Genomic DNA, 21,655 nt, shown 5'->3' on the forward strand with positions numbered 1-21,655 from the left:
CAGGCCCCCCTTTCATCATCTATGGCATGGAGATAGTAATGCCTACTACCTCATAAGGTCATAAAGATGAAAATGAAGTAACAGAGTATTGCTCAATAAAAGCTACCCCATGCTTTGTAGTTTAGTCTTGAAACAGTAGGGTGACAATTTCATCTATGAAGACAAAGTAAAATCAAGTGCTATAGGAAGAACAGCATGCTCTGTGGGGCTGGCTTACATGAGTATATTGCTTTTAACTTTCAAAGCATATTCACAACTATTGTCTCATTTGATCCTTGTATGAGCCTGGAGTACCCCAAAATGCAGAGCCTGAGAGAAAAGCTTGTATGTAGATAGTTTATGTTAGGAAGTGATCTGAAAGAACAGGTGGGAGACTGCTCAGAGTGAAACAGGCTGAGGGAAAACCCAATGCTGTATAGCATTTTACCTGTGTTCTTCAGCATGGCCTCCACCCTCCCTGTCTTCTCACCCAACAGTGGCCCCCATTCTAGCCGTAGCCAACACACCTTGCCCTGTTGTGCTCCTATTCTGCTCTGTCAGCCCCTGTGATCTTCAGAGCCCAAACTGTGCTCTTGGCCCGTTGCCTCTGGGAGTAATGGGCTTAATTCCTATAGGGGCCTTCTGAGGAGCTCTGTGGAATGGACACAGAATTTTACCCCCAGACACGGAAAAAGTGAATATTTACCTACTAGCTCTTCTCCCTCTTGGTCCAGAGTTATCTCATGCAGTTAATTCCCTTGTACTCCCAGGTATGGGCATGCCTCAGACTGGCTGACTGGGTTCTTACTGGCATCTCGTGGAGGAGGAAGCATAGGGCAGAAAGCAGGTGGTGTGCTGTGCAGCTGAGGTGAAGTATTGTCAGGTCACACCTGCAGGCAAATGAGAGCTGCAGCAGCAACTGGAGTAAAAAGATGGACTGAGAGGAAGTGAGGCACGCACAAGAGGTATACTATTTCCTCATCCACTCCATGTACTGCTTGGGTCTGTGCACACATTGAGTCTAATCTGCAATGTATCATTCAGGGTGGTAGTCAGGTACAGTCTAACAAGAGGGTTAGTGGAACAAGCTACAGTCTACACAGCTGTGACTGGTCTGAGGCCCTAGCTGATAATCTTCATTTGCCCCCACTGTAGATTTCCCTTCTCTTGGCCATAACTTTTGCAGATCTAGGTTGCTTGCCTGAGTCACCAGGACCTTCATTTCCAAAGGCCAGAACCTTAGTTACTCTAGCATCATCAGATGCTTTGTTGCAGCAACTGCCTGTTTACAGTTATCACTGGACATGAAAGCTCCAAGATAAGCCAGTGAATCCCTTGGGTGCCAGGCATATCCCTTTCTGCCCCCGTTGTGTAGCAGCAGCCCTAGCTCCTTGTAATCAAGGTCACTTAGTGCTGCCAGTGTGAAAACCTTTCCTTTTGTTTCTTTTTGTCTGCTGTTTCCCAGGTACAAGAAGACCCAAATGGCCAGGAGATAGTCATAGCTTCAAATTAAAGTGAAATCCTGTTATACTGTGATTTATAATAAATATATATTCGGTCTTTGTTTCTGGCACAAAGCTTCTAAAACCCTTGGGATTTCCTAAGTGATGAAACAGATAAAGGTATCTTTTGTTACATTAATGAGGTGAGTTTTGGGCCACACCTAAGGATGGGGGCTGGCTGCCTGGAGAACCAACCATGTGATTAGAGAGTTGGAACTTTCAGTCCCACCCCTGCTTAACCTTTATCTCCCTGCTCTGCTACTTACTGGTGAAGTGACCTGGGATGTATTTAAATTCTGTGTTTCCTTATCTTTAAAATGGATAAACTAGTAAAACTTACATTGTTATTAAACTCATTGTTTAATGAGTTATTACTTACAAAATATTTAGAACAGTGGCATACATTCAGGTCTCAGTGAGTGTTTACTATTATTATTTTTTTTTTGGCTGCATCAGGTCTTCCTTGCTGTGCACAGGCTTTCTTTAGGTGCGGTGAGCGGGGGCTGCTCTTTGTTGCGGTGCGTGGGCTTCTCATTCCGTGGCTTCTGTTGTTGCGGAGCACGGGCTCTAGGCGCGCGCGGGCTTCAGTAGTTGTGGCTTACAGGCTCTAGAGCGCAGGCTCAGTAGTTGTGGCACACAGGCTCAGTTGCTCTGTGGCATGTGGGATCTTCCTGGACCAGGGCTTGAACCCGCGTCCCCTGCATTGTCAGGCGGATTCTTAGCCACTGTGCCACCAGGGAAGCCCCTATTATTATTTTTAAACCTAATTAATGAAAATGTTTTAATTTGCATTTCATTTATTATTGAAGGATAACTTTTTTCATATATTTTTGTCCATTTATGTTTATTTTGTTATTTACTTGCTCAAATCCACTGCCCAATTTTTCTGATGTAAAATGTCTTTTTTTTCTTGATGATTTTAAGACTTAACCAAGGTAAATTAAAGATGTTAATCCTTGGGCTTCCCTGGTGGTGCAGTGGTTAATCCGCCTGCAATGCAGGGGACACGGGTTTGAGCCCTGGTCCGGGAAACTCCCACATGCTGCAGAGCAACTAAGCCCATGTGCCACAACTACTGAGCCTGCATGCTGCAACTACTGAAGCCCATGCGCCTAGAGCCCACACTCCACAACAAGAGAAGCCACTGCAGTGAGAAGCCCGTGCACCGCAACGAAGGGTAGCCCCCACTCGCCACAACTAGAGAAATCCCTCGCACAGAAACGAAGACCCAACACAGCCAAAAATAAATTTTTAAAAATAATAAATAAATAAATAAATATATTAATTCTTGATTATACCAATCTTCTTTCCTCAAGAGTTGTTTTTAGTACACCTCAGTAACAGGAAAAACATTTACAGTATATCTTTTGTGTCTAAACTTTGAAAGAAGGCAATACCCAGAGAGGCATAGGCAGGATTTTTTAAACACTTTTTTAACAGAGAATTATTGAGCATTGTGTTCTTAAGAGTTTAATCAGTTTCAAAAGATTTTTCATCACCATGAACAGTGCCCCAGATCACACTCAGAAGTGACCTGGTGAGAACACCGATTACACCTCATCTGAGCACTCAGTGCTGCCATTTGTCTGACTGATGCTGCTAGGGGTACTGGGCACAGAAGCCCACACCAGTAATCTGCTTCTGTTGGCCCAAGAACTCAAGTTTGTTACAAGTACAGCCGCTGGAAAGAGTTCCTCAAGGCCGCCGTATCTTCCCATCACTTGCTGCTAAGTCCAGGGCATCTGATTGGCTGAGCCTAGGTTATGTGCGTGAGTTCTAGCTGCAAGGGAGACTGAAAAAGCAAACATGTAGTATGTTCAGCTCTAAAGCAGGTAAGGAATTCCCAAACATCAAGTGGTTCAAATGCTGAGCATCCAAAAAATGATAGTTATATACTGAGGAAGGTAACCAGGAACAAGATCATAAAGCCTTTATCACAGGTAAGGAATTTAGACTTCAACCTGATGACAGTGGGAGCCTTTGAAGGTGTTAAGCAGGAGTAACCTTATTGAATTTGCACTCCTGCAAGATCCTTCTGGATCCTGGAGGAACATCTTGGGGTAGGAGAGGCTGGAGGATGACTAGTAACCAGGCTGTTGTAAGACTTCAGGCCAGAAATTATTTTCAATTTTTGAGACAGCTCTCAGTGCAGAACAAAGCAGCCCCTGCCGATCCCAGGATGACTTATTTAGATGTGAACTTGTCGAAAGCTTTATGAAAGTCTAAATATATTATCTCTGTTAGTTCCCCTTTAGGCACATGCATGAGGAGTCAGTGTTCTTAATAATTCCTTATCCTTGTATGACATCCCTTCCTCTCTCTGGAACAATATTGCTTCTCTAACAGGGTGGTTTGTTTAAGTACTATGTCTTTTTACCCTTTATTATGGATCCTGCCTGGAGAAAAAGATTATTCATGCTCTGATCAAAATCCCCTTGAGTCCAGTCCCTGATTTATTTTTCTTTTTCTTCTTTCTCACTCCTGGCACATAACTTCTCATAACTTTGGGGAAGATACAGGGTATTGATTATCTCTATAGTCTTCAGGATCGTTAATGGGGTATTTGAAGAGATTAGAGATCTGAACAAGAAACTGTCTTGATCAAATATGTGTGATTTAAAAATATGAACAGCACTTTAAAATTAGTAAAAACATAATCCTATGAAAACATTCAAAGATTCTGAATTTTCAAAGCTTCCAGTGCCACTTTCTACCTTTGTGTGAACAAACAGAATTTTATCATGTTTCTATTACAGGACCCATTTGTACCTATAACTCTGACTGTAATACACCCGATAGTTCCCTCTCTGGCTGCCTTGTTTACTGCCGTTTCTCTAGCTGAGCTAGAGATGACTCCTTCTGCTGATAACCACTGTGGCCTGGACAGTGTCATCTACCTGGAGACCCTTTATCATCCCAAGAAGGTGCAGTGAGCATTAATCGTATGGCCAAGTTTCAGGATTTATAGGATTAAAGTCAAGCTGAAAGTCTGGCATCTGATCTCTGAATGTCCCTGGAGATGGATGGCTGGTGAAACATCTGAGATTTCTGGAGCAAACGCACTAAAGTTCAAATTCATTTCCCCCATAATCACAAGGAGTATCATCTTATCAGATTAAAGTCAGTTCTTACCACCAATTGCATTTAAATCATTCATCCCTTATTTAATAATTAGGCTCTGGAAAAATCTTGGGGGTGGGGGAGAGAGGCAACTTGGCTGAGGCTGCTCCAGAAATCATTACAGGAGGGATTCAAGGACTGCAGTCTGATATAAACTTGTTGTGGATAGGAGGAAAAGGTGAGAGGGGACTTCTCTTGAAACTACATTTGCACATTTAAGCACTTTTTTCTGCTTACATTATATGTTTCACATCAATTAAAAACAAAGTTTTCTAAAGAGGGTTTTATTCTTTATGTGAGATGGAGACGGCATCAAAGAGTAGTAGTATTATTTTATATGGAGTGGCTTGGGTGAGGGTAGATGGAGATGGAGGGTTTCAGTAACCCCGGTGCCATGTACTACAAGCTGGATGGGCAGCTTCTCCTCCAAAATTATGCTCTGCAGGAGTGGCACAGAAGCAGTTTGGTCCCATCAGGGAGTTTGGGAGGAGAGACAAGTGCAGGCCACAAGGAAAATGAGCTGCTGTTGGTCTGCAGGTACTGGGGATGGTTAGTCTCCTGGAGTCACTGGGATAGAGGAGCCTGTGTCCTGCTGAATTCTAGTAGGACACTGGCCATCAGGTCTCTTCTGTGTGTGTGTGTGTGTGGTGTTTTTTTTTTTTTTTTTTTTGAGAAAGAGGCGCTTTATTGGGAAGAGAGCACTGCACATGACCAACATACAAAGAGAGCCAGATGGGAATCCTACACAGCATGCTCAAAAGGTACTCAGGATGCTGTGCTAATGAAGGTCAACTGGAACATGGACTCCTAGGCAACTTCCCCAACCTCACACCTCCGAGGGGTCAGGACACTTCCAACCTTTTCCTGGAAGGCAACTGTGGTCCACTAGAGATAGAGCCCCTAAGGAGTGCCTTCTTGTTTTTCATAAAGAATATTTTCTTTAGACTTTCTGAAGTCTTCATTCGTTACTTTCATTCTACGTTCTCTCAAGGCCATCAGGCCAGCTTCTGTACAGATTGCCTTGATGTCGGCACCAGAGAGGTCATCTTTAGCCATGATCAAGTCGTCCAGGGTTACATCATCGGCTAGTGTCATACTGCTCATTTTCTGTGTTGATCAAATACTTACTGAGCCCCGGTCATTTACTAAGCACTAAGGATACTAATCTGAAGATACAGCTTCTTCTTGGAGGAACTCACAATGGAGAAAAATAATTACAGCAGTCAACGCTTGTTAAGCTTTTTACTAAGCTAAAGTAAGGGCTTTACACACCTCCCAACATATCTTAAAACTCATTAAAATCAGACCTTAAATCTCATCATCATAAAATTTTGAGAGGTTAAATAATTTGCTTGAGTCCTCTAGCTAATAAGGTCTGAGACAGAACTTAAATCTGGGCAGGCTGACTCCAGAGGGCATATCTTTGAAAGTGATAAAGACTGATGTTGTGTGGAGCCCAATACTGAGAAAGGACACCTAATCTAGCCTGGAGGGATTAAGAGATGGTGCCTTCAAGAACAGGGACCCCCATGTGCACTTTTCTAGCACATTCACAGGTATATAGTTAGAGCTGGAAGGATCTTTAAAGATCTGCTAGTCTCACAGCCTAACTCTATAGGAAAGGTTTGGATAGGAGAAACAACTTGTCCAGTTCTTCAAGAACCCTGATAAAGAACTCTCATTCATTTCTGGTGGGAATGTAAAATGGTACAGTCACTTCGGCAGTTTGTCAGTATCAGTTTCCTACAAAACTAAACATATTTTTACCACATGATCCAGCAATCATGCTCCTTGGTAGTTACCAAAAGGAGTTGAAAACTTATGCCTACACAGAAACCTGCATCTGGATGTTTATAGCAGCTTAATTCATAATGGCCATAACCTGGAAGCAACCAAGGGAGGGATGAATAGACAGAGGACAGAGGAGTTTTAGGACAGTGAAACTACTCTGTAGGACACTGTGAGGGTAGATACATGTTATTATATTTGTCCAAACCCACAGAATGTACGATGCCAAGAGTGTACCCTAATGTAAACTATGGGTTTTTGGTGACAATCGTGTGTCAATGTAGGTTCCTCTGTTGTAAAAAATATACCACTCTGGTGGGGGATATTGATAATGCGGGAGGCCATGCATGACTGAAGGCAGAGGGTATTTGGGAAATCTCTGTACCTTCCCCTCAATTTTGCCATGAACGTGAAACTGCTCTAAAAAAATAGTCTATTAAAAAAAAAAAAAAGGGACTTCTCTGGTGGCGCAGTGGTTAAGAATCCACCTCCCAATGCAGGGAACGTGTGTTCGATCCCTGGTCAGGGAACTAGATCCCACATGCATGTCGCAACTAAGAGTTCACATGCCACAACTAAGGATCCCGTGAGCCACATCTGAGGAGCCTGCTGGCTGCAACTAAGGAGCCCACCTGCCACAACTAAGACCTGGCACAACCAAAATAAATAAATAAAAATTTAAAAAGTTAAAATTAAAAAAATAAAAGAAACTCTGCTAATTTGAGGATCAGTCGTCTAGGTTTTGATTAAGTCCTACTGCTCTGATTGTCCGTGTCACCTGTTTGTGATTAGAAATGAGACCGTCGGGACAATTGAGACAACTGCCAGCCAACCTCCTTACCCTGTATAAAAAGAAGACTTGAAAAGCCATTTTGTCACCAGCAAAGCCCACTGGGGTCCTGGGAAAAATAAGATGGAATCTAGGTGATAATTTAAGGTCTAAACCTCTTCTCTTGTGCTTAGTCTAGTTTCACTTGCCCATAGGGGCCCGAGTGCAGAGGCCTTGCACCTAACACATCGGATTAGAGTTCCTGGGGCAGAACAGCTGTGCCTGACACCTCAATTCAAGATGGCCACGTGCTGTGTGAAGAGAGGCTGCAGCCTGAAGTGCCGTGAACAGCACAACTGCGCATGACCCTCAAGAACTCCGCTGCCCCTCCCTCCGCAGATGAGAACCTATAAAGCAGCCCCTCCGGTTGCCTGTACCAGAGAGAGCATGTGCTCTAGGGCTCGAGCTCGCATCTCCATTCTTTGATCAAAGAATAAAGTTTTCCTTTGCTTCTGAACTGAACTTGGTTTTGTTCTATTAGCTCCAACGACACTGGCAAAAGGACCTTTGTTGGGGACCAACCCCGGAAGGTTGGTAACAATTTTAATAAAGATGTATTTGGAGAGAAACTAGGCAGATGTTTGGAGCATTTTCTGTGTAAAGCAAGTATCAGTAGATTTATCTCTTCTTGGGCTGTGAGAGTGAAAATATTTGATTCAAAACCAACACTTCCCATGTTATTCTTGCCAAATTTCCACAAGAAGTTATCCATGGCAGGCAGTAGTTGTTGCCCACCAATACTCACTCTCCTTTTTCTTCTAATAGAACCCTGATTTGTTCAGGAGGGTGGTGGAAGTCCCTTTATCTCAGGGAGGGTGGGCATGACCCCACGCCCAGGGAATGAACCTGGGATTGGTCTAAGGGTGGACATGTGACCCAGTTCTGCACATGAGAGGTAAGAGAAATCTACTGGGGAGGGCTTCCTTCCCTCAATAAAAGACATTTCCCAAGGAGAAATCTTTCTGTCCCTTCACCCTTTTGCTTTCCTCCCTTCCCCTGACCTAGAACATAGAAGTGAGATGAAGATAAGACAATATCCCAGAATAGCAGAGCAGAAAACCAGAATGAACTTGGTTCCAGGATAACTTTGTGTTATCATTGTCCTTGTCCTGACCTGCCAACCGCAGACTTCTTTTTTGAAATAAAGTCCTAGTTGTTAAGCTAATGTTAGATTTTCAGTTACAGTTGAATGCACTCAATTGATACCATGTCCTTTTATTAAGAGAAGTGGTGTTGTAAAATATACCTGTCCTTTAGATTTTAATTTTATTTATAAAATAAGGGCAGTAAATGCTCATTAATGAGTGAAATTGCCCCATTTGTTAAATTTCTATTCCAGGAACTGTATAGAATTGCATACACTTGTTTTTTTATGAGGTATCACTGTTAATAGTGCTGTAGTGAGTTGTGTCAAAGCTTCTGATATAAGTTTAGATTTAAAAAACCTAGAGTAGGCTAATTAGAGTCCAAAGGCCCACATGATTAGGCAAGATTCCTCAGGAAAAGCTCTGTAGTTAGTCATAGGTGAGCTACTTATATCAAAGCCATTTTAGATTCTGTCTTAATTTTCACTTTAATTGAGCTATTAATATGCACTGTTGAGATCTTAAATTGAACTTCAATATGGTTTTCTTGTTTTAAGACCTAAAAGATGACAAAAAGAAGGCAGTATGTACTTTAAATTTTCCACACTTTGGGCTTCTGTTACTTATTGCATTAGAAGAGTACATGCCTTCCTCCTCAGCTAAAGGCTAGTTATTTAGGGACAAGGACCTTGGCTTACTCATTCCAGTGTATCCTACAGTAGGTCACACAATAGCTTCTCTGAGGCAGGAACTAATAAGTATTCACTGAGTCACCATAGCAACAATAAACTATAACAATAATAATAGCTAAATTTGCCTATGCTCACTATGTGCCAAAAGCAGTGTGGGTGCTTTCAATGCAGGCTCTCATTTAACCCCCACCAAATCCTTGTGAAATAAATCATTTCCTTCTTACAAATGAGGAAGGTGAGGTTTAGAGAGGTTAAGTCACTTGCTCAAACTCATTCAGCTATAAGCACAGTCTGGATTCCAAAGTCTGAATTCCTCATCAAGTAGGTACTATCATTATCCACATTTTACAGCTGAGGAAATAGAGGCTCAGAAAAATTGATAACTCACTCAGGGTCACACAGCTAATAAGTGGTAGAGCCTGGATTTGAACCCAGGCAGTCTGGCTTTAGCATCTGTCCTCTTAATTATGTACGACACTGACTCACAAAAGGATACATTTTGGACATACTTCAGATTTGTCATGCAATTATATAAAGTTGATTATATTAAATTGAAGGCTAGCTGATTACTAAATGTAACAAAGAAGTTTAAATGTCAGCTCTCAAGCTCCCCCCCACCTTTTTTTCATTTTAGTAGTAAAATATCTTTCCAGAAGGACAGAACTTCCTTCAAACCCAGAAGTGATAACTCTTTCATCACTCTGGAAAACTACAACACAGAAACTGCACATTAACTATTAACTTATAGTTTACATCCGGGCATTAGGTTTCTTACCTTCCCTCTTGTCCTCCCTGCACTCTCTCTGTGCCCCATCTGGGCAATAAAGCTTGTGCTTTCTGGAGGAAGGCAGTGACCCTCCCCACCACTGCCTTGTAGCCTGCTTCTCCTCCTGGGTAATTGCTCACTACACACCCCATCCCATCCCATCCCATCTCATTCCATGAAACATTGGGAACTTTTCCCACCTCCTTTCTGTAGACCCCAGGAAGCCCAGATTTGGACCAGGATCTAAGGTTGGAAACAGAGAATGTTTTGGATACTATTTTAAGGTAGTTTCCAAAACAGTGGTCCTCAGCCTTGCCTGTGCATTGGAATTACCAGAGGAGTTTCAAAAGAATTCTCGCTTGGATTCCATTCCTAGTATTTCTATTAGTTGATCTGAGATACACCCTGGGCACTTGGAGTTTCAGAAGCTGCCAGGAGCTCCAATGTATAGCTGAAGTTGAAAACCACTGCAGGGTTTTTCAACCTCGGCATTATTGACATTCAGTACTGGATAATTCTTTGTCCTGTGCATTATAGAATGTTTGCCAACTTCCCTAACCTTTACCTGATAGATGCCAGTAGCACCCTCCCCAGTTGTGACAACCAAAAAATGTCTCTAGACTTTGCCAGATGTCTTGGGCGAGGGGTACAAAATCACCCTTATTGAGAACCATTTGTCTAGAGCGATTGCCAGTAGCCCAGGCTGTGAGAGAAGTCTCCCAAAAAGAAAAAAGAGAAGGGTGGCTTCCATGGCATTCTCTCAAAAATATATAAAGATGCCAAGGGTACCTGGCAGAAAACCCTCCTGTCATTGGAGGAACCTTAATCGGGGTGGCTTTTTTTTTAAAAAAGATTTTTTAATTTCTAAGCCAAGAGATGGTGTATTTCTTGGGAAGCATAGTAGAGGAAGATATCTTCGAGAATAGGGAATTAAGGAAATGATACAGATCTTTCTAGCTGATCTGAAGCACAACAGAAGGAAACTAAATCTTTTTTAAATTAGTGTGAAGAGCCTGGCCTGGGTGAAATATTGTCTCCTGCTGATGAGTTGCTGCCAGCACTGGGGAGATAAAGTACACAGGCTTGGATGCTAAACGGATGTAAACCCAGAACGTTTCCTTAGCTCTAGGAAGTCTTTGTCACCACACTGATGATAGAGTGAACCAAAATGGGTGAGAGTCTAGGTTTGTGTATAAGAGGAGAGTTAGAATGAGCTCATTACGGAAGTGCTGGAGTTTGGGAATATTTAGTGGTTGTCTTAGTTTGGGGTTATTTGAGAAAAGAGCCCAGGAAGCACCATAGGAGAGTGGGGGGGTGAGAGGGAAGGAAGCTACTAATGGATGCCTTTCTAGAAGTTGCCACCATGGGCAGTGGAGCTTAATCCTTCTGGAAATTGAGGGGAATCACAGCTGAACACAAGCCTCAGAAGTATGGAGCAAGAGAGCTGGCGTATTTATCCACTAATTTCTGTTCCGTTGGTTGAGGGCTGCATCCAGGGCCATCCAATCCTCAGCACTACCTGATTCACTTTTTTATACAGCAGAAACTAACACAACATTGTAAAGCAATTATACTCCAATAAAGATGTTAAAAAAAAAAATCCTCAGCACTTTTGTTCTGGTTTGGGCCTCAGTCAATGTTGTGAGTGTCCTGCTGGCAACTGGAAGCAGCTGGTCAACACAGGATGGTGATTGCTAATGGGATATAGGTGAGCCACTGGCAACCTGCTATAGGGGTCAATTTAAAAATTTTAAAGGATTAACTGCTTTACTAGTTTACAATGGTTTATTTTTAATAGATTTCTTAATATATTAAGGAACATTGGGAAGGCACACCAACTACTGTCACCCTCAAAGATACCTTATTGTTTGAGATCATGAAATGCCACTGCCAGAAACCCAGCAGTTGTCCCAGCCCTGTCTGCAGCTCCTCTTTCTACAGCCCTTACATCCAGCCCACTAACAAGTTCTTTCAGGTCTACTCCAAAGCTTTCAGGGATTTATCCACTCTCTCCCTGCTGCCACCTCACTAGTCCAGGACAATGGTGTCTTTTGCCTGGACTATTGCAATGGCCTGCTCCTGGGCTCCCCACATCCACTCTTCTTTCAGTTCCTTGAACCCACAAGGCTTTTTCTTGGAATGCTCCTTTTCCCCAGCCCACCCCAGCCCAGCCCTACTCTTCCAATGACTTGCTCCTTCCTATCCTTTAGGTCTGGCTAAATGTCACTTTTTCATTGAAGACCTTCCTCTCTAAAGAAAGATCTCCCCATCCCACCTGTCATTCCCATCTCAGTTCCTATTTGTTTTCTTCCTTGCCTGTTTCACAATTTGTAATTATATTGTTTGTGTATTTTGTCTCCCTGTCTACAATGTAAACTCTGTAAGGGCCAGGACCATGTCTATCTCCTTGACGACCATACCCTTGTAGGACTGACAGATTTAGCAAATAAAAATACAGGCATATCAGTTAAATTTGAATTTCAGATAAACTATGAATAATTTTTTAGTATAAGTATATCCAAATAATGCACAGGACATACTTATACTAAAAATTATTCGTGATTTATCTGAAATTCAAATGTAACTGGGCGTGTTGTATTTTATCTGGCAACCCTAGTTCCTAGGCCCTGACACATAGCTGACTCTCATTACACACTGTTAAATAAAAATTTGGTAGCAGCAAAATTTGGCAACAAAGTGGGGGAAATGTGTTAAAACTACAGAACTAAAGTAGTGAGAAATACTGCTTCCCATTCCTTTCTGTTCTGTTGCCTGTCTTCTCACTCCAGGAGAACCTAATCTCCTGGTCCAATCTCATGGACTTCCATTCCCAGGCACCACAGGTCTGCCTCATCAAGGCCTGATTATGACCAATTGCCACTTTCACAGAACACCAGCAAGTATTTATTGAGTAATTAAGCTGACAGAACTTTCCAAATACATATCTATAAATGTTTGAGTTCCTTGACTGTGAAAAATTAAGTTCTCATTTTAACCAACCTCCTCCCCCAATACTGCCAAAGAGCATGAGATTCTAAAGGAAATCACACAAATCCATTCTCGATTATGGTAGCAATGCTCCAGTCTCAATTAGTTCCTGCAGGGTGCCTGGAATTGGGGGTGAAGTGGCTCTTGAGAGGTTCCCAGCACTTGTAGTAGTTCTCATCCAAACAATTAGAGGTCTTCAGCCCCCACTTGGTGACAGCCATACTTAGAGAAGACTCAAACATAAATGCCTGTAGGGAATGAGGATGGGGACAAGAAAGAAGAAGTGAGGTGGATAATAAAACACATTTGATTAGATGTCAAGAGAGACGATATGAGTAGGTAGAATCTTTGAATAATAAATCATGTGTGCTAGCATGGTGAGGAGAAAAACTCAAGCCTTGGGTTCTGGCTCTGGCCCTACTACTTATAAGTGGGTAGTAGCTTGTGCAAGATCCTTAACTTCTCTGACACTCAAGTTTCATTCTGTAAAATGGAACTGGACATGTAAGCATCACATTGTCCTTGTAGCATCATGGAGCTAAATTTGCTTGATCCAAGGGCAGAGGTGGGAGAGTCCTAGGAATATTCTTCTCAGGGGCCATTACTGTGGCTATGTCCACGTGAGGGAGAACATACTTCCCATTTTGCAGATGAGGAAACTAAGGTTCAGAGCTGGGAAATGACTGTCTAAGGTGATAGTAGTAAGAAATCATAGAGCTGGGATTTGAACCTTTCTTTTGCAGGACTCTGACCAAGAAATAGGCTGGGAAAAGGAAAAGAAGGAAAAGAGAGAGTGAGGAGGAGGAGATGGGAAGAAGGGAGCAGGAACGGCTGTAGCACTTTTAAAAGCCCCGTCCCAGAAGGTTCTGAATGGTGGATGTCCTGCTATGTTCAGGCAGGTTTCATCTGCAACAGGAAGAATATGCAAGTGCCCTGTGCATCCTAGACATTCCAGCTTCACCTACTGCTGATTTTCCGACTCACTATGGCTTAAAAAAAAGAAAACCCTACAATTCTTATGTGCTCATGTTGCTGGAAATTTTAAAAATATACATGGACAAAAGGAAGATAAAAATTTTCTTTGTGCCACAACTCAGAGAACCCATGTTAATGTCTGGTGTCTAATATACATTAACTTCTTTTTGCCTAAAACAATGGAGAGGGACTTCCCTGGTGGTCCAGTGGGTAAGACTCTGCACTCCCAATGCAGGGGGCCTGGGTTTGATCCCTGGTTGGGGAACTAGATCCCGCATGCATGCCACAGCTAAGAGTCTGCATGCTGCTACTAAGAAGTGCGCATGCCGCAACTAAAGATCCCACATGCTGCTACGAAGATCCCATGTGCCGCAATTAAGACCAGGAGCAGCCAAAATAAACAAACAAACAAACAAATAAAATAATAAATAAATACATATTAAAAAAATAAAACAGTGGAGTTGATTGTCTCTGCCTGACTTCCCGTGACAGGCTTGATATGAGGACCAAATGAGATCATATGGAGGTGTTGTGCACGTTATAAAGCACTATTCAGATATAAAGGTCATTATTAAGGCCACAATTATTGTTGTCTCTTTGCTGACTACTTCTTAGGGCCTTGCTGTCTGACTGGAGTAACAAAACTCCATCCCAGCTGAGCTATGAAGACAGTATTATAAAGTTAATTTATTCCAAAGTGGTATAAGGATAAGGCATATGGATGAGCCTGGATCCAAATTATGTAATGGGAAATGGTGAGGGAGACCCAGTTAGGTCTAGTAAAGTGTTGGACCCTCCTTTGCCAGGTAGTCTGGGCTCCCCTCCATAGGAGAGCTCCTTCTCACTAGAGCTCCAAGCCCTAGACATTCCGCAAAGCCTTGCTCCTCATAGAAACAGCCCTGTCCTGTGCCTCACTGTTGGCAAAACACTGCTGCCTGGTAACACTATCCAAAGCCAAGTTGGGCACTGAAGGTTACTAAGTGGTAACTCTGGGGTAGCCTGTGAACTTCCAGGAACTTTCAGAGGTAATGGCTTAAGATTATCAATATTTCATAGAGCTCTCGCACAGAGATGAAGGGGTTCTACAGAAACTCTGCAGAGGCCCTTGCGAGGGGAAATGGAGCCGAGGTCCAGCAGATGGGACACGCACCCTGCCCCTGCAGATCAGCTCCATCAACTATGGTCCTCAAGTTGGAACTGAAAGTAAACTGCGTTGGGCAGAGGGACAGATAAGCTCTCTGATTAAGTAGTTTGCGAGCTGGGCATGGAGTCAGGCAGGTCTGTGCTATCGATTTTAAAGTCAGGTGGCACTGAAGGCATTTGTTTAAAACTTTAAAGCAAATTTACATATGATTTAGCATAAAATTACTCCTTGTGGTCCATAAACTAGAATGCAAAATAAAATGAAATCAAGTACTGCAGCCAACTGCAATTGTGTTCAGCCTCAGTGTTTACAGCGTGACACAGGAGGAATACAAAACAGGTTTTAAATCCCATCAGCTTCATCCCATGCCAAAGGAGAGCAAAAGAAAATGAGAAAACAGCTGAGAACTGCTGCTCACAATCTCTGACTATAGTCAGGCAAAGGTTTCCTTGACCCTCCTGGGCTTGAGAAACTAGCTAAAGGTGACATCTTGTATCCCCTGTTCCTGTGGCCCTAGAAGATTACTTCAAAAAGCAGGAGATGACTCTGAGACAGAGCATATATACAGAGGGCTGCATACAGATAAGGGAAGACTCCTCACATAGTATTAAAAATATCCCCCCTTATATTCGAACAGTGCTGTACAGTCAGCAGGGTTAAATCACAGCCACTGGCTGGGTTGGATGCCCTACCTATTCTACAGATGGAGAAAATGAAGCACAGAGAAGTTAAGTGACTTACTCAAGGTCACACAGGAACCAAGAGCTAGAATTTGAACCCAGGTCTGACTCCAAGTACAATACAAACTCTTTTTACCCTACCACATCAGGAGTCTAGTATATACACTGGGGTGTGTGCATACACACATGGGAACATACACATAGACACACACTCTCCTCTCCTGACTCCTTTGTGACTTCGGGAAAATAAAAAATAGCCTCTCAATAAGGTTGGGGACCCCAGAGGCCACCAGAGCCTCACATCTAACTTGCTTACCATGGTGCCATCAGCAATCCTCTCAGGTGCCAGCTTGGCTTTACTGGCCTTCTCAAAGCAGTCGGCATCAGGCCCATGGGGCGTCATTGGGCTGTGCAGGCTGCCTCCCCCTGGCAGGAACCCACCTTGCTTTGCCTCATAGTGACCTTTGATGAGTCCCATGAATTCACTCATGCAGTTCCCTGGGAAGGTTGAAACAGTATTATTTTTATTATCCCAGGCAAGGCCTGAAAACACCAAGACCTCTCAAACATTATTTCCACAGAATGTCAAGAAGATAGGAGAATCTGATAAATCTCATTGAAATAATAAAGAATATAGATAGACAGGAAAACAACTGCAAAACATTCATTAGTGTGGAATTCTTGGTAGGCAAAGCTCTACTCCATGGCAGTGTGGATTATCAGAGGTCTTAAGTTCCACTGCCTGGATGAAATTATGCTAGATCTAAAGAAAATCAGGGCCCAGACAAGAATTTTAATAATAAGTAACATGCAAATCATAATAAAGAAGGGATGTACTCCATCATCTAGGCTTACAAGCCCCATATAAAAATTATCCTCTTTCTCAGATCTGAATCCTTTCCCAAATAGTCTCACAGTCATACAGGGTATCACCATATTTCTGGTTACCAAATTAGAAAACTGAAGTGGTGTGTGTGTGTGTGTGTGTGTGTGTGTGTGTGTGTGTGTGTGTGTGTGTTGATGGAAATGTGATGTAATGGAAAGAACCCTGGACTTGGAGGCTGTTATCAAATAATAATCTGTGTGAAAAAATCTTATTATCTATAAAAACTAATCCATAAATACTATATAGTCTAACAAATATCTTCTATATCTGAATCTAATATCATCTTATTCTTTCATTCTCCAAAATGCTTCTTAGATTCATTCTTTTTCCATTGACATTCTCTTCATAGAATCTGAAAATCTTAATATTAGAAGGGACCTCTACTTCTGCTCAAAACAGAAATATTCTGTATATCATTCCTGACAGATTACCTTCTGGACTCTGCCTGCACTCCTCCTGTGAATGGAAGCGCTCTACTCAACAAAGGAACCTATCATATTACTGAAGACTCTGGGTGTTAGAAAGTTCTCCCAAGTTAAATGGAAATTTTCTTTCATATAAGTTAAGTATACCGGTCCCAGTTGTGCCTCCAGAATCAACAAAATTTGACAAAAATCACCATGGTCCCACTTTTTCAATCTTATGTTTCTGTTGAAACAAAGCTCTTTATCTAAAGCAAGAATTAAAGAAATATAACACCTGGGTGAATATCTACCCATCCATCCATCCATCCATTCATCTGTCCATTCCCTACCCTATCCATCTGCCTATCCGTCAATCCAGCATATACGGACACTGTGCTAAGTACTGTGATAGAAATGAGTAAGAAACAGCCTCTTTAAAGTTCTTCATAGTCATAGTCTGTCCCATGAGAGTACTGAGAGTGCACATCTTGGGCAGAGAAGAGAGATATGGCATTGGCAACCCTTGCAAAGCCAAACATTTGACATGATGAATGCTCCACCCCCTTCCTTACATGTGAATATAGCCAAGTGCCAAAATACTTGTGGAACTGCCTAAGCAGCCATACCCATTTTGCCCAGAAAACAAAATGCTGCTGCAGGCCCCTGCAGAAAAGGTAAGACCCAGATCATAGCTCTACTTGTTTCTCCATGAAGCAGAAATAGAGGAAAAGAAGCAACTGTAAGCATAAAGTGTCTATATTTTAAAAGCAGTTCTGTTCATGACTTAAATATGCTGTCACACTCCTTGATCTAGTATGTATCCTCAGGGTCACCTTCATGGCTTAATTTTGAGACGAGAGCAAGACAGAATTCAGCTTTGGTCTGAATATGAATTTAGGTAGCAATGATTTGGTGATGACATTTCTACATCATTTTCTGTATTTCAAAGGACACTGGGAAGGTAGACCTTGCCTTTTTGATTAATGCTGAATCCAGTCGACTAAGGTGCATTAAGATGACTGGAGGCGGGCTTCCCTGGTGGCACAGTGGTTAAGAATTCACCTGCCAACACAGAGCACACGGGTTCGAGCCCTGGTCCAGGAAGATCCCACATGCCATGGAGCAACTAAGCCCGTGCACCACAACTATTGAGCCTGCTCTCTAGAGCCCGCGAGCCACAACTACTGAGCCTGCACGCCACAACTACTGAAGCCCGTGCACCTAGAGCCCATGGTCCGCAACAAGAGAAGCCACCACAATGAGAAGCCCGTGCACCACAAGGAAAAGTAGCCCCCGCTCACCGCAACTAGAGAAAGCCGTGCAGCAACGAAGACCCAATGCAGCCAAAAATAAATAAATAAATGAATAAATAAATTTATTAAAAAAAAAAAGATGACTGGAGGCAATATTTCTACAGAAATCATTCTCCACTTCTGTAAAGTCACATCAAAGTGGCAAAGATTTTGATTATTGCTAAAGCATTATTTTTAATATCTCTGGTAAAAATAATTTCTAACTCAGGGTTCTGGGGTTTTTCCAACTAACTCAGGGCAACCATACCTCTCCGAGATTTATCTATCCTGGGCCAAATTTATTTGAGAGTCTTTAAAAAAAATTAGAAGAGGCATTTCACGAGGCCATTTGTTTCAGGCAGTCTGAATTACAAACTAAAATCAAGCAATGGATTGAGAACTGTAGCACAGGAGCGAACCTGGGTGGGGAGACTAGCCCCAGGCCAGCATTTCTCAACATGTGGTCTGTAGACCTCCTGCATCAGAATCCCCTGACTTGCTAGTTCAAAATGCAGATTCTGAGGTTCCACCTCAACACCAACTAATTAAACTCTCTGAGAGTGGACCCAGGGGAAAATTTTTTTTTAAAAAGTCATTCTAAGTGGTTTTTATATCCCCTAATGCTCTTAAAGTGTGGTTCCTGGAACAGCTGCATGAGCATCACGAGGGAACTTGTTACAAATACAAATTCTCAGGTCCTACCCTGGGTGTTCTGAAGCAGAAATTCTGAGGGTGGGACCCAGGAATCTGCGTTTTAATACGCCCTCCAGGTGACACTGACACATGCTAAAATTTGAAAACCACTACCTCAGGCACAAAGAGCAGCCTCCATATAAGAATTATGTGAAATAGTGAAGTATCAGGGATTAGTATGTGACGTACAGGCTATAATCCAGAGCAATTCTCTTGCCTTGACAACAGGCCCTCTAGGGGACTAATTTCCAGGAGGAGAACAGTTGGGACCTGTGATGGGCTTGATATTCTTCAGAAAGGACATAGTTTGTTACATCTTTATTCAGAGAGTATCTGGTGTCCTTGAAGCGTTAACCAATTGCGTCCTTTTCAGGTGATATCACCTGAAAAAGGTGATGCTGACATTTGACCATGAAGTGACCTTCTTCCATTCTGAGGGCCCTTGTTCTCCATCCTCTACAAATGCCTAAATTGCTCATTTAGTCACTGTTGTATCCTGTTAAAGTGCTGGCACCTGGGAACATATAGAGATGAGCCTCAGAGACAGAAAGCCCTGAGATTAACTAAAGAAAGGGGTTTGTTTTTTAGAACGTTGCAGCTGACATGCACCTCAGAGTCTTTCCAGAACTCTATGTACAAAAATGCAATCTCCAGGAAGTAGAATTGTGCGTTGACATTTAGGTTGGGTTTATAGCTAGCTACTGCACAATTAAAAATGCCAGCTTCATTAAGTACAGCCATGAGGTACCTTATTCATTCTTGGCGATGCATTCACTCATTAAATAAATATTTATTAGATGCATATCATGCACCGGGCACTGTGCTAGGCATATCCGTTAGTGCCCATGCCTGTCTGGTCCGGCATCGGACTGCCTTCATTAAATCCTGACTCCACCACTTAACTAGCTGTGAGGCCTTGAGCAAGTTACTTAATCCTTCACAGCTCAGTTTCATCTCTGGAAAAAAAAAAAAAAAAGCGGCGGGGGTGGAGGCAGATAATGATACTACCTACCTTTCACAACTGTTATGAGGATTGAATGGGTTAATACTTTTAAAGAACCTTAGAGCCACAGGAAATTGTCATTAAGTGTTCGCAGTAAGTAAAAACAGTATTAATACGAAGAAAAAAAGCATAGATCTGGTAAGTTCTGTTCTAGACAACAACTGCTTTGCAGAAACTGCTTCCAGAATAGGATCCATCCCCTAGTGTGGACTGCAATCTGCTTTACCCCTCCAATTATTATTGGAGAAGGCACATTTTATTGGCTTTTGAACCAGACTTAGATAATGAACTTTCCAAAAACAGCAAACTAACCAACAACATCCCACGGTTCCTCCTCCCTTTACACCTAAAATGTAAAGAAACATCTTGCTTCATCCTTTACCAGCCTTTGTGCCATTCTTCAGGGCCAGAGGAACTGGGCTCTAGGCATTACACAGTTGTTTCCTTCTCAGAGTCAAACGCCACTGCCATCCCCACACAAGTTGTGGCGTTTAAGTAGCTAAAATTCTGGGGGAGCAGCCCTGGGCCTGGGGAGGCAGGCTCTGAACTCCAGCCAGGGCAGGGCGTCCAAAAACACCTCTGGCAGCGTTCCCCGCGGGTAATGCTCACCACTCCGCCGTCTCTTTGGTTTTCAAATGTAACTTGGCAAAAGACTTACTGTGGTAATAAGGAGGCCTGAAGGTCTTATCAGCAACTCCCCATCGCGGTGGGAAGATGACAAAATCAGCGATGGCCACTCCGGGGCGGACAGACTTGGCAGTCAATACCGTGAAAATGGATGGGTCCTGTGAAAGAAAGGACAAGGAAAGCCTGAAGACACGAGGAAAGGGAGGTGACTGGACAATGACACACGTCACCCACGCATGAAGGGGTTTTTGAGTGAAACTGTGATTTCTGATCAAACCACAGGCCAGGCTAAGAAGTCTGGGCTTGTCATCGAGGTGTCGTAATCACTCATCTGACTTTCCCCTCTTGCTGTGCTTGAAGCAAAATGAATTAACACCAGCTAAGGAGATTCTGAGCAGCTTTTTCACCCTGCTGAGCCCTGATTTCTTGTAAGTACTACCCTGTGGGTCTGACAACAAGCAGTGCATGCCCCCCAACCTCAGGTCAGAGTGACCAGAGCTGGGATGTGCTGCAGGGAGCTCTTGGCAGAAGGGGTGCTCAGAGTAAGGTGGAAATAGAAATAAAATAATATCCAAGGGTTGGTATAGATGTAGGATGTGCATCCCTTTGGAGGAATCACAGAGATTCCAGATGGTATCCTCATTGCTTTCTTACCCTTGTTTGACTCTCAGGTCTAAAATGCATCACTCGTCTGGGTGGTGGTAGTGTAGAGCGGAATAGGTGGGGGGACAATATTATGATTTATCAAGAACTTTAGAATCTTTCGGTGGAAAGACTGAGATTCAACTTAATGGCAATCAATGATCACGTTTGCTTTCAGATGCCACATGAGGGTCTGGGGTTCAAAGATGATTGAGCACTACTCCTTGCCCTTTAGCGTCATTAGTGGTGGTGGTGTGTGTGTGTGAGGGGGACTGAAGGAATAATAAAACAAGTGCATGAATAATGAATCACAGCAAGGTGCCAAGGGCAATCTAGCTTTACAAATAGAGAGCCAAGGGGGTACAGAGTGCCTATCTCTACTGAGAGGATCAGGGAAGGCTTCAAAGAGGAGGTGACATTTGAAGTAGGACCTGAAGAATAAAAGGAGAAAGAAAGAAAAAGAGAGGGAAGGAGGAAGGAAGGAAGGAAGGAAGGAAGGTAGGAAGGGAAGGAAAGGAAGGAAAAGGCAAAAAGGCATTTTCAGCACAGAAAACAGGAAA

The 21,655-nt window shown here is 42.8% G+C and overlaps 1 protein-coding gene across 1 annotated transcript in view; it reads right to left on the reverse strand.

Moving 5' to 3' along the window:
• Positions 1-11,527: 11,527 nt before the first annotated feature.
• HGD (homogentisate 1,2-dioxygenase) overlaps positions 11,528-21,655 on the reverse strand; it is a 46,207-nt gene continuing 36,079 nt past the window's right edge. The window contains exons 12-14 of the mRNA XM_082394952.1: positions 20,485-20,611; positions 15,865-16,046; positions 11,528-12,997 (exon numbers count right to left, since the gene is read on the reverse strand). Coding sequence (XP_082251078.1) covers positions 12,848-12,997; positions 15,865-16,046; positions 20,485-20,611 — 459 coding nt within the window. The 3' untranslated portion in view covers positions 11,528-12,847. The remainder of the gene's footprint in view (positions 12,998-15,864; positions 16,047-20,484; positions 20,612-21,655) is intronic.

The sequence above is a fragment of the Balaenoptera borealis genome (genome assembly GCF_965194805.1).
Source record: "Balaenoptera borealis genome assembly, chromosome: 5".
Classification (NCBI taxonomy): Eukaryota; Metazoa; Chordata; class Mammalia; order Artiodactyla; family Balaenopteridae; genus Balaenoptera; species Balaenoptera borealis.